Genomic DNA, 13,999 nt, shown 5'->3' with positions numbered 1-13,999 from the left:
CAAGGCTATGTGACTGGCCACCCCCACACTCCCAACATTCAGTCAAGTCGTCAGTTTCAACCCTTTTGTGGTAAGTGCTTCTGGGTGTTCCATTACATTGAAAGTTGCATGACAGACGAAGGCGATTTAAAATGTTACCAGTTGCCACTACTGCGGTGCCACTGAAGTACAGACAGGGTGACCTTGCAACCTTCCTGGTCTGATCACTTAAGCCATAAATCAATGAGCGATGACTCACTGCTGAATAAGAAACACATCAGAATGTATTATTAGACAGGTTTTCAGGAAGAGAATGGCCATTCGTAACACAAAGCATGAAGCTCTGTGATTCCCGATGAGGGGTGAGGAATCCCATTTGTGCAGTCAGTGGAACATATCATGACATCAGGCATCCACAAATTTCCCTTTGTTCTTGACAGTGATGTGGATCCAACAGCTGGCAGGGCATCTCCGTTTACCAGCACACAATCACACAGAGCACCAGGCTCTGGGCTCATGCCTTAACTCACTGCTATCAATGAAAGAATCTGGAAATGGCATCTAGCAGCTATGGAGTGAGGGAGTTTGTAGTCTGCAGTTTTTACTCAGTGCGACAGCAGCTTTCTCACTCTCGCCAAGTCCATGTGGTTTGACTTATCTTCCAGACTGATGACGACAAAAGGTTTCCTATCATTCAAAGATTCTGCCTCCAGATTTTGGGATGCAGGCAGATTAAAACTGTTTTGCTAATGGTAGAGGGGAGGACCCTCATAACACGGCAATTAGGTATATTTTGGGTGGGAAAGGTGGATATGAGATTGGAGTTGATCAAAGACATAGGGAAAGGGAAATAGCCAGTCCCTCATTGCTGACAGGGAACCAGCGGTCAGTAAGAACTTAAGTGATGGACAAGCAGAACTTAGCGCAGGAGCAAGCACTTACCTGAAGTTTTGGACAATTTGTTATTAATGAAAGATGGGAGGCAAACAGAGAGTTGGAATACAGAAGACTATAAGGCACAGCAACAGGCCATTCAGCACAACCAGTCCATTTTAGTACTTACGCTTCAGTCAAGTCTCTTTCCATTTTCCCTCATTTAAATGAACCATCTTACCTGTGGAGTCCCTTCTCCCCCACTTGCATATCAATCCTCCCATTTAATGTATCAATACAACTCACGTCAACCAGCCCTGTGGTAGGGAGTTCAACATTCTCACCACTCTCTGGGTAACAAAATTTCTTCTGAATTCCTATTGGATTTCTTGGTGACTGTCTTATATTGATGACCTCTAGTTGTGCTCTTCCCCATAAAAGGAAATATTCTCTCTGTATCCACTGTCAAAATCTTTCAAGATTGAGAAAACACCCCTTCTCTTTCTATTTTCAAAAGGGACCCATTTTGACAATCCTTTCCAACCCACAAATGCAACATATTTCTGATATCATCCTTGTAAACCTTATCTGCACTCTCTCCAGTGCCTCAAAACCAGCTTTATAACAGTGACCAGAACTGCACGCCACACTCCACATGTTGTTGTATCAAAGGTTCAATACAGATTTAGCGTAACTGCCATACTTTTCACTTCTATACTCTTGATTTTATTACTTTGAGAAGGTGATGGTGAGTTGCCTTCTTGAACACTGCAGTCTATTTGCTGTAAGTCAACCCACAATACTTTTAGGAACAGAGTTCCAGGATTTTGATCCAACAACATTGAAGGAGTGGTGATATATTTCCAAGTCAGGATGGTGAGTGACTTGGAGGGGAACTTGCAGATGGCAGTGTTCCCATGTATTTGCTGGCCTTGTCCTTCTAGATGATAGTAGTAGCAGGTTTAGAAAGTGTTGTCCAAAGAGCCTTAATGAATTTCAGCAGTCCATCTTGTACAAGGTACAAAGTGACTTGTGCCTTGTAGCTTTTTTTGGGGAGTCGGGAGGTAAATTATTTGCTGCAGGATTTCAAGCCTTTGGTCTGCACTTGCAGCAATAGTTTTTAAGAGAGTTGGTCCAGTTCAGTCTCTGGTCACTGGTAACCCTCAATGCCAGTAGGAAATTCAGTGATGTTCTGCAGTTCTCCAGGACAATGTCATAGGCCCAACCTTATCCCTCGAGAATTCAGTTTAGTTCTTAGTTTGCTTTTTTCATGGCCTTGCCTACCTGTGCTGCAACATTTTAGCAAGTCTACGCTTCAGGATTCATTTGTTCCTCTACCCAACCCAATTCACATATTTCAGGTAATAACTAACCACCTTGTTCTTCTGACTGTTATGCATTGTCTCATTTATCTGGGATGTATCTACTGCTGATTGATCTTGAATGAAACAGAGTTGTTAAACCGAGAGTCTGATGCAGGGGCAGTGAGTTACCATCATTTGAGCAGAGCAGCTCGAGTAATAGTTAAGAGGCATCTTTGAGCACTGTTGTGGGCTGTGAGGCTGCTCACCCTCTGAACTCCTCTTCGCTCTATTCCATTCAGACAATGGGCAAGCATTGGAATAGCTGCAGTAGGTCTTTTAAAATTTGCCCAGCAGATCTAGTTCCTGCCTCCTTCCCACACCAGCTGGCCCCACTGTAGTACCAGGTTCCCCTCCGGGCCAATTCGGACCTTTCTCAAAGAAAATTGTGTTGCTAACTGATGCTGATGTGGTGCTAGGTTGAGGTCTAGAAATGATCCTGATATCTCAATCCCCTTCCTGATCTGAAAATTTAGCTCCTTGCATCACCAGGGTGCTAAAAGGGGACATTCAGCCTATCAAGTCCACATGGCTCTTTGTGGATCAATCCACAAACACAGGGTTGGGATTGTATTATAGACCCACTAATAGTCAGAGGGTAATTGAGAAACAAATTTGTAAGGAGATCTCAGTTATCTGCAAGAATAATAGGGTGATTCTGGTAGGGGATTTTAACTTTCCAAACATAGACTGGGACTGCCATGGTGTTAAGGGTTTAGATGGAGAGGAATTTGTTAAGTATGTACAAGAAAATTTTCTGAGTCAGTATGTGGATGTTCCTACTAGAGAAGGTGCAAAACTTGATCTACTCTTGGGAAATAAGGCAGGGCAGGTGACTGAGGTGTCAGTGGGGGAGCACTTTGGGGCCAGCGACCATAATTCTATTAGATTTAAATAGTGATGGAAAAGGATAAACCAGATCTAAAAGTTGAAATTCTAAATTGGAGAAAGGACAATTTTGACAGTATTAAGCAAGAACTTTCGAAAGCTGATTGGGGGCAAATGTTCACAGGTAAACGGCTGGATGGAAAATGGGAAGCCTTCAGAAATGAGACAACAAGAGTCCAGAGAAAGTGAAAGGAAAGACTGGTATGTATAGGGAATGCTGGATGACTAAAGAAATTGAGAGTTTGGTTAAGAAACAGAAGGAAGCATATGTCAGGTATAGACAGAATAGATTGAGTGAATCCTTAAAAGAGTATAAAGGCAGTAGGAGTATACATTTAGAGAAAAATCAGGAGGGCAAAAAGGGGACATGAGATAACTTTGGCAAATACAATTAAGGAGAATCCAAAAGGTTTTTACAAATACATTAGGGAGAGAATAGAGTCCCTCAAAGATCAGCAAGGCGGCCTTTGTGTGGAGCCGCAGAAGATGGGGGAGATACTAAATGAATATTTTGCATCAGTATTTACAGTGGAAAAAGACATGGAAGATACAGAATGTAGGGAAATAAATGGTGACATTTTGAAAAATGTCCATATTACAGAGGAGGAAGTGCTGGATGTCTTGAAATGCATATAAGTCAATAAATCCCAGGACCTAATCAGGTGTACTCTTGAACTCTGTGGGAAGCTAGGGAAGTGATTGCTGGGCCTCTTACTGAGATATTTGTATCATCGATAGTCACAGGTGAGGTGCCGGAAGACTGGAGGTTGGCTAACATGGTGCCACTGTTTAAGAAGGGTGGTAAGGACAAGCCAGGGAACTATAGACCAGTGAGTCTGACCTCGGTGATGGGCAAGTTGTTGGAGGGAATCCTGAGGGACAGGATGTACATGTATTTGGAAAGGCAAGGACTGATTAGAGATAGTTAATATGGCTTTGTGCGTGGGAAATCACCTCTCACAAACTTGATTGAGCTTTTTGAAGAAGTAACAAAGAGGAGGGCAGAGCAGTAGATGTGATCTACATGGACTTCAGTAAGGCGTTCGACAAGGGAGACTGGTTAGCAAGGTTAGATCTCATGGAATACAGGGAGAACTAGCCATTTGGATAGAGAACTGGCTCAAAGGTAGAAGACAGAGGGTGGTGGTGGAGGGTTGTTTTTCAGTTTGGAGGCCTGTGACCAGTGGAGTGCCACAAGGATCGGTACTGGGTCCACTACATTTTATCATTTATATAAATGATAGGGATGTGAGCATAAGAGGTATAGTTAGTAAGTTTGCAGATGACACCAAAATTAAAGGTGTAGTGGACAGCGAAGAAGGTTACCTCAGACACCTCATATTACTAGACAGTCTCCTATGCAAGTACTAACCAGGCCTGAGTCTGCTTAGCTTCCGAGATCAGATGAGATCGGGTGTTTTCAGACTAGTACGGCCGTAGGCAAGGTTACCTCAGATTACAACAGGATCTTGATCAGATGGGCCAATGGGCTGAGAAGTGGTAGATGGAGTTTAATTTAGATAAATGTGAGGTGCTGTATCTTGGGAAAGCAAATCTTAGCAGGACTTATACACTTAGGGTGTGTTGCTGAACAAAGAGACCTTGGAGTGCAGGTTCATAGTTTCTTGAAAGTGGAATTGCAGGTAGATAGGATAGTGAAGAAGGCATTTGGTATGTTTTCTTTTATTGGTCAGAGTATTGAGTACAGGAGTTGGGAGGCCATGTTGTGGCTGCGCAGGACATTGGTTAGGCCACTTTTGGAATATTGCGTGCAATTCAGGTCTCCTTCCTATCGGAAAGATGTTGTGAAACTTGAAAGGGTTCAGAAAAGATTTCCAAGGATGTTGCCAGGGTTGGAGGATCTAAGCTACAGGGAGAGGCTGAACAGGCTGGGGCTGTTTTCCCTGGAGTGTCGGAGGCTGAGGGGTGACATTATAGAGGTTTATAAAATCATGAGGGGCATGGATAGGATAAATAGACAATGTCTTTTCCCTGAGAACTAGAGAGCATAGTTTTAAGGTGAGAGGGAAAAGATATAAAAGAGACCTAAGGGGCAACGTTTTCACACAGAGGGTGGTATGTGTATGGAATGAGCTGCCAGAGGAAGTGATGGAGGCTGGTACAATTGCAATATTTAAAAGGCATCTGGATGGGTATATGAATAAGAAGGGTTTGAGGGATATGGGCCAGGTGCTGGCAGGTGGGACTAGATTGGGTTGAGATATCTGGTCGACATGGATGAGTTGGACCGAATGGTCTGTTTCCATGCTGTACATCTCTATGACTCTATGACTGGAATTTTCACAGAGTTGTGCAGATACTGTAGAATATCCACCTGAAATCATTTTTGTCAGAGATAGTGGGGTGGTGAAGGCGAGGGACGGGGAGATGGGGAGATATGTTGGGGAGGGAGGGGGGAATGGGTTGGGAGGGTGACTGAGTAGGAAGAGATAAACTAGCCGTCAACTCAGCCGCGATCATATAAACTTCTTCCACAGCAGCTTACAAACCTTTGACTTCTACCATCCAAAAAGGCAGGCAGATACAAGCGCTTGTGAGTTCTTGTTTTATTGTCATTGGGTCAAAGGATTGGTGCCCTCTTTTAGATTAGATTACTTACAGTGTGGAAACAGGCCCTTCGGCCCAACAAGTCCACACCGCCCCGCCGAAGCGCAACCCACCCATACCCCTACATCTACCCCTTACCTAACACTATGGGCAATTTAGCATGGCCAATTCACCTGACCTACACATCTTGGACTGTGGGAGGAAACCGGAGCACCCAGAGGAAACCCACGCAGACACGGGGAGAACGTGCAAACTCCACACAGAGAGTCGCCTGAGGCGGGAATTGAACCTGGGTCTCTGGCGCTGCATGGCAGCAGTGCTAACCACTGTGCCACTGTGCCGCCCACAGCATTGACGGTTTGTCATGGACAGCATTGGATCAACAAAGCAGGTCTGTACCACCTTCTCAAACGGGAGCAATAAATAAAGGCCTTGCCAGCAATGCCCACATTCTGTAAATGAATTTTAAAACAACTCATTACTGAGTTCAAACAGATCTAATTTCTCCTGCACTTTGGCAATTACAAACTTGTAGAGAGGTTACAAAGACTATTGAAGTCCAGATAAAGCCTGGAGAATTTTAAATGTCAAGTTATTGACTCGAATATCCCCTTAAATTTTTTTTAAAATCAGTCTGTTTCTGTGTGAGTTAAAAAAAATCTATGAATCCTTGGCTGCTTTCTACAACTTATTATCACATGGAAAGCTGTATGTTCATAACTTTATTAGCAGCTCAAAGAGGTTATTACAGGAGTAGCTGTCTTTGATTTGGGATTATGAAAACAAGTATTTGCTTTTATTGGGGATCAAGTCCCTGAGGGGATTTAAATGTATTGACTGAGCCTTGATGAAATCATGGTTTTAAAAAATGGCGAAGTCTGCTAAATATCTGCTATAGATATTTAGAACTTTAATTTATTTCATCTTGGGATGATGCCTGAGGCCTGCCCACGATGGATAATGGGTGAGTTGGTATGGAGAGACTCTGGAGAGTGTAAGAACAAAGGTTGGCAAGTAGGGGAAAGAATTCCCTTCAAGTTGGCATTGAGGTTATCAAAGACAGGGGATGGCAAAAGTTGACAATAAAAGTCATGAGATGTATTGGGCGATAATTGGGGAGTTGACATGTGTGGTGATGTGGAGTAGACAACGGTGGGGAATGGAGATGGTAGTGTTAAGGAGTGAGGACTACATCACCTAATATTTAAGGGAACAACTGGGCCTTTTAAACAGACCGCCCAACAGCCTCTATGGCTGCTTCTAACACCCAGAGTCGTCATTCTTGCGTTTATCCTCCATCTGCCTGAGACCCCAAATCCCCAGATCCACCAGTAGTTTTTCTTGTGCTGGGTGCACTGAGCTGGAAGATATTTTAAAGGGAATGGATTATAAAAATAGACAAGTCTTTTTAAAAATATACAATGCAGTAGTCAGGCCTTGTATTATATGAATAGTTTTGTTGCCCTTCTATAAGGAAACATTGAAGGCAGGTCAGAGAAGGTACACCTAGCTATGGAGGGATATACTTATGAGAAAAACCTGAATAACTTAGGCCTGTACTCACTGAAGTTTCAAAGAATGAAAGACAACATTATTGAAACAAATAGAATTCTCAGGAGGCTTGACAGGCTGGATGTGCAGAGGTTGTTTCTCCTATTGAGAAATTCTCAGACCATGACTTCAGAGTAAAGGGTTGCCTATTTATGACAAAGATGAGGAGGAATTTCTTCCCTCAAAGGGTAATGAATCTGTGGAATTCTTTTGCAAGGCTAGATCGGTAAGAACATTCAAAGCTGAGATAGACAGATTTTTAATTAAGAGTACAGAGAAAAGGTAGGAAAATGGATTCTCAGATCAGCCATGATCTCATTGAATGGTGAAGCAGACTCAATGGGTTGAAATACATATTTCTGCTCCTATGTCTTATGGTCTTATGGATTTCTCAGCTTGGTGCACTCACCTCAGTAGTGAAATTTCAGGCCACAATCTTCCAAACAGTGTAACCATGTAGTCAGGGAGAGGTTATCTCACTTACAACAGAAATGGCCAAGTAAATACCTCTATGCATTGCCATCAGGTGCAAGTGAAGTAAGATTAGCTGACAAGTGAATGAGCTCAACAGTTTCTTTGGTGGCTGTTTCAGAAGTCTGCTTTATTATCTCTGTTATTATCAATTACTCCATGCCCACTTTGATTAGAAAACAGTTAATTAGCCTTTGGGGGTACAATAAAATCAAGTATTTCACCTTCCTGTTTTAATTCATTCACAGGAGTGGCCATCACTGAGGATTCATTGCCATGCCTAGTTGCCCTGAGAAGGTAGCGGTGAGCTGCCTTCTTGAACCATTGCAGTCCATTCGATGTAGATAGGCCTACAATGTTGGTGGGAGTTCCAAGGTTCTGATTTGGCATTTGCACTTTTGAATAGTTTTCAAAGAGCTGGCAAGAATTGGTATTAGTTAAACATGATTGATAGATTCATTAAATACATTGTTCCTACAGTCAGTTAGAAATTTATCTTGTTTTTTTCAAGACATCGTCAACATCTAACAAACTTAGTCATTAAACAGCTCTCTAATCTACAAGATCACATGGCATCTTAAAAATATTCTGGACATTATCAAATAACATAGACAACTGTGACAATAGTATAGCTTTTAGAGGTGTATTTTGTCCTGCTTTGTTGAGGTTTTGAGCTATGGCACCGAGCTGTCTCCTCCAAGCCAGTAAACAGGTTGTAAGACCTTTGGATTTTATTTTAAAAGTTGGAACAATAGAAGCAGCATGCATGGGTGGAGCCAGTTTAGTTTTTAGTTTAACTTTCAGTAGTTGTTGGTGTTTTGAAGCTCCACACATCTGTTCTTGCTACAGCAAAATGTTTGAGCTCTCTCTCTCTCTGCCAGAATTCTCTCTTGATATTCTTTCCTCCTGTGAAACATTGATCATAGAATCACTTTATTGTGGAAACAGGCCATTTGGCTCAACAAGTCCCACCAACCATCCATTCAAACTCAGCCCCCTACCCTATCCCTGTTACCCTACATTTCCAATGGCTAACCCATCTACTCGACACATCCCTAGACACTAGGGGCAATTTAGCATGTCCGATCCACCTAACCTTTGGATTGTGGAAGGAAACGGGAACATCCAGAGCAACCCCATGCAGACTCAAGGATAATGTGCAAACGCTACACAGACAGTTGCCCAAGGCTAGAATTAAACCTGGGTCCCTAGTGCTGTGAGGCAGTAGTGTGAACCACTGAACCACCATGCCACATGTGAGACTATCTATTTTTCTGAATTGCCAAGGTTATGTTTATGGGTTGTTACTATACTGAAACAACTGCTGTTTAGTCATTAAATGATCAATTATTCTGTTCACTTTTCCAATAGAGTTAAAGTTACACCAATTCTTCTTTCCTTTGTTTGTGTTTTAACTGGAAGTAAGAATAAGGTGTGTTTTGTTCAAAGCTGAGTAGTGTGACCAATCGAATTACATCTGGAACACAGCACCTTACACTTGCCTTTAAATAGCATATCTCCTGATATATTTGGTCTAGTCTATAACACAAAATAACAGCATTTGATAACAAAATAAATTTCGGTATTTCTGAAAAAAATCTTAATTGAAGGTTTACATCTTGCAGAATGGAATCGCAAAAATACTAATGTCAAAGGGAACGATATGACCAGAAGAAACAGGAACAGAACAAGGCCACTCAGCCCCTCAAGGCTGCTCCATCATTCAATAGGATCATGGCTAATCTGACATTCCTTGGGCATTACCTGCCCTATCCCCATAACTCTTGATTTCCTATCAAGAACCTATCTCAACTTTAAATATACATAAGGACTCTGCCCAAACTGCTGCCCAAAACTCACAACCTTCTGAGAGAAGAAATTCCTCCTCAACTCAGTTTTAAATTGGCATTGCTTTATTCTGAGACTACACCCTCTGGTCCGAAGCTCTCCCATAAGGAGAAACATCCTTTCAGCATTCACCTTGTCAAGTCCCTTAAGAATCCTGTATGTTTCAATGAGATCACTTCTCATTCTTCTAAACACCAGTGTGTAGAGTCTCAGCTGTTTAGCTGATCATAGTGCTCTAGATGTGGTCTCACCAGTACCTAGTACAGTTACAGCAAGACTTCCCTACTCTTAAACTTCAGCTGCCTTGAAATAAGAGACAACATTCCATTAGTCTGATTACCTACTCGCCTATGTGTTGACTTTCTGTGTTTCATGTACAAGTATCCCTTTGTAGCTTTCGGCAGTTTATCTCCATTTAAATAATATGTTCTTTTGTTCTCCATTCCAATAACTTCACATTTTGCCACTAACTTAACCAATCTCTCTGTAAACTGTCTGTATCCATCTTGCAACTTGCCTTTCCACCTACAACTAAACAACAACTGAATGAGAAGAGGATGCTGATTGGTGAGTAAGTAGACTCCAATTGGTAGAGGCATTGCCAGAAATAATGCACCAGGAAACAATTATTGTCAAGCTTATGTTCAAATTCAAATTGAGCAAGTCAACTCTGATTTGGCATATGGAATGCATCAGGAAACCATAAACATTTGTTTAATTGAAATGGCACAATGGGTGGGCATTTACCTTTTTGGTTGTGACTTCTAATTCATTGAAGTAAACCACACTGTCAGCCTGACGGATAATCTTAAATCACTTATTAACATGATTCATAGCACAACAGGGAATCTGACCTGCAGAACTGAAAGCTTTAAAAACATATCTGTATTTCAACAATACAAAATAAATGCTTTTTTTTTTACAAAAAAGCTTTATGACAAGAAACAATATTCTCACCTTAAATAGCCAAAATGGTTGATAATGTCATGGTAGAAAGGTGGGTTTTTTGATGTGAGGTTTGGAGTACACAAAATGACAAAGGTTCAAAATTCTGTGCACTGTAATAGTTCATGTTTGAAAAAGTCAAGAAGAGGGAATGGGGTAATGATACAAAAGATCATGGCTAGAATGGATTGGGGCATGAGTTGAACCCTAAAAAGTAACAGAACAGAGACAGAGTTTGGTTCACAGTTGAATGACCAGGTGGAAGTCATCAGAATAAATAAAATCTCAGGGTTTTGAAATTTTACGTTCTTAATGAGCATTTCGTCAATAGGTGAAGGAGATGTTCCTTCAGAATAATCACTGGAGGCATTAGGGTCTCTATACCAACCTTATGTCTACTTAAACTTCAGCCCATGAGCTACTCACAGCCAAGAGAGAGTCAGTGTGGATCAACAGCTTGGATTCTATGGCCTGGCAACCTACTTGTAGACCCAATTTGAGCTGGGGCCATGTGAGTCAGAATCTGGGCTTCACTCACAGATTTAGCAGAGTAAATCCTGGGATCAAGCCGTGGCATCTGAATCAAAGAATACAACAGCAGTTTATGAAAGTGCCGCTCTTGACTGATTCATGATGGAAGTATTTAGGCTTCGAATTTAACTTAGAAAATTGTAGAATGTCAATGTAAGAATGTAAGACTGTCAATGAGTAATGAGAACATTTCTGCTCAGTTATTCTGGCTGGTTCTGGAGATCCATTGGAATATTACTGGGTGAGAGGGAAGCTTCAAAGTGATTCAGTTGGAAAACCACACCACTGCCTCAAGTTGGGGAAATTTATTCCTGTCTTCTCCACCCACTACCACCACACTTGTCTGCTTTGGAAGCAGCTCCAGCTAAGTAATACAGTGCACATATCAATAATAGATTGATTCCAGCAACCAAACACAAAGGCAAAATACTATGGATGCTAGACATCTAAAAGTACAAAGGATTGGCTGAGCCTTTGCTGTGTAATAGCGTGGCTCAAAATACCTGGAACCATTGGAGATAAGTAGAAATGGAGAGGATCACAGGGAATTAGAATGTTCACAATGCACAAACGTTTGACTGTTGCTGAAAAATTAAGGTACTTTTTGAACAGCAGGAACACACATGAACTTACTCTGGATATAGTCAGGGGCATGTTGAAATCCTTTCCTCCCTGCAGCCTGAAGCCCCAAGGTGCGGGGCCATTGAGAGACACATTATAGGTTGACATCCTTCACTCTCCCAGCAGCTGCTCGAGCCGCTACTTGAGAAAGAGTCAGCAATGGGGGAAGAGAAGAGACAAGAAAAGTCTGTGAATAAAGAGTAACAATTGAAACAAAGCATCAAAAACTTTTGCCCATTGAGAAGAGGGACTGGAGTGCCTCCAAGAATAGTAACAAGTGGTCATACAGGGACAGGTCACAGCTCAATCTGAGCCATATATGGACTGTAACAGAACACCCAAAATGCCAGGATTGTGTGACTCACAGCACCAATATAGGACTCAGTCACATCGATTTTTCCAGATTCCTTCAACTTCTCAAATCGATTCAAAACTCTTACAAACTAAAAAGTGGATAACCACAGACCATTCAAAAGATGGTTCACTTAATCTTAGCAACCAGAATTTCGTTTATGATAAGTATTTTAACAGGCACCCAATACTTTCAATACTAGACTGTAGCATTGATTTAACATAATTCTACTGTTAAAAATGATATCTGGTGTAACATTTTTTGAATATCAATAAATACATTTCTGCTTACGGTAGATGTTTAGTAACATACTTAGTAAGTAAAACGATGCAACAGGTGTTAAGAACTTGAAAATCTCGACAGAGTACTATGAATTGTAGAATGGATTCAATATATGAGATGCAGCACGCCCCCGCCTCCCACCACCACCAACTCCCCCACGCCCCCACCACAACCACCACCACCAACCCCCAACCACGCTGTTCTAGCACCATTTCAGAATTCAACAGCCAAGTGTTGCAATCAATTTTCAGCGGCTGCAGGGGAATTTCCCTCCATTTCATGCCTTGCAACACACTGTTCGGAAACATCCCTCTAATTATTTTTTTAATCTTCAAATTTTCTCCACATTTCGAGTCATTCTCGAGAGCCACCAGTTTAATCCCTTCGGGGGATTCAATATCACAAGCAATAACTTTTAAAAAGGGCAAACCTTTACAAGTCAAGAGGGGATCATTTCACCTCCCCCCCCCCCCAGTCTGCAGGAAGGGGGTTAGTTTGGGAGCGTTATCACTTGCTAGCGTTAACAAGTAATGAGAAGTCGGTAGCTTTTCAAATACTAAATAGCTGGAGACACGCTCAGTCCAAACCACGGGAGGGGAGGGCCGTGTATGCAATAAAGCCTGTCGATTTTGACCACTTTCTGACCTGTCTTTCTCCCTCTTCTCTTCAACCAACTTTTTGACCTGCTACGAGTCAAACACCTATTAAATGCAGCAAGATACGGCGCCCTCCTTTCTTAACCACGCGTAGCCGAGGCTGCAAACAAAACAAACTGCATTGGGTGAGATGAAAGGAGAAAGCGATCTTTGGGTATACCTGGTCGCTGCTGCTGCCCACGGTCCTCTGAATCGAAGCAGCGCAGTATCAGGAAGCACATTTATCAGCTGCCAGCCCCGGGCATGACGTGAACTGATGGGTCTGGACAGCCGGTCAACGAGCTGCTGAGGGTGGGGAATAGGGAGGGAGACATTTAACAAAGAGTTTGGGATTGGGACAATGTCCAGAATTCCTCTGGCACATATCCCCGGGAACAATGAAACACACAGGGAGCGTTGGCACCTTTATTTTCCGTTCTGCAATCATTTTCAACCTTTATTTCTACACGTGGATCGTTGCAAATATTGTGCCAAATCTTTTACTAAATCCCTTCTCTCGATTCTTAAATAATGATGTATTTTAAGGATCACATGTTGAAAGGTGTGTTAGTTATGAAATATTTAGGGGTTGGCGTTGTGAATGATATTTTTATCTGGTAATAAGTTGGATTGAAATTTAAAACAGGGAAGCAGAAAGTCCTGTCCTATTTATCAACATTCCTGGAACGACAGTCTGTTTTCCATGCTGGGAGGAGATTGTTTGGGACTGGTCGTTTGCTATGAAACAAGACTCACCCTCAGATTGGTTTGTTACAGTCAAGGTCTGCTTTCAACTTGGACTACACGTGATAGGAGTCCCCTGATATGTTGAAAGGCTTGAACTTCAGCATGGAGATTTCTTAAACACATTATAGAATCGCAGGTCATTCGGCCATAATGTTAGCACCGGCTCATTTTGACTTTGTGCCAAACTCCCGCCTTGACCCTGTATGTTGATTCTATTTCAATAACCATCCAATAATCCTCTTGAATGCCTCAATGGAACCTGCCTCCACATTTCCAGGCAGAGCATCCCACACCCTAACTACTTATGGTGAAAAGGTTTCTTTCTCTCCATTTCTTTTGCAAAACGA

The 13,999-nt window shown here is 42.0% G+C and overlaps 1 protein-coding gene and 1 pseudogene across 1 annotated transcript in view; both read right to left on the bottom strand.

Annotated features, from left to right (window-relative positions):
* LOC140484474 (LIM domain-binding protein 3-like) overlaps window positions 1-13,170 on the bottom strand; it is a 209,769-nt gene extending 196,599 nt beyond the window's left edge. Inside the window, exons 1-2 of the mRNA XM_072582883.1 lie at window positions 13,087-13,170; window positions 11,649-11,777 (exon numbers count right to left, since the gene is read on the bottom strand). Coding sequence (XP_072438984.1) covers window positions 11,649-11,744 — 96 coding nt within the window. The 5' untranslated portion in view covers window positions 11,745-11,777; window positions 13,087-13,170. The remainder of the gene's footprint in view (window positions 1-11,648; window positions 11,778-13,086) is intronic.
* Window positions 4,425-4,543, bottom strand: LOC140484778 (5S ribosomal RNA; annotated as a pseudogene).
* Window positions 13,171-13,999: the final 829 nt, after the last annotated feature.

The sequence above is a fragment of the Chiloscyllium punctatum genome, chromosome 13 (assembly GCF_047496795.1).
Source record: "Chiloscyllium punctatum isolate Juve2018m chromosome 13, sChiPun1.3, whole genome shotgun sequence".
NCBI lineage: Eukaryota > Metazoa > Chordata > Chondrichthyes > Orectolobiformes > Hemiscylliidae > Chiloscyllium > Chiloscyllium punctatum.
This window is presented reverse-complemented; position numbering and strand designations above follow the sequence as displayed.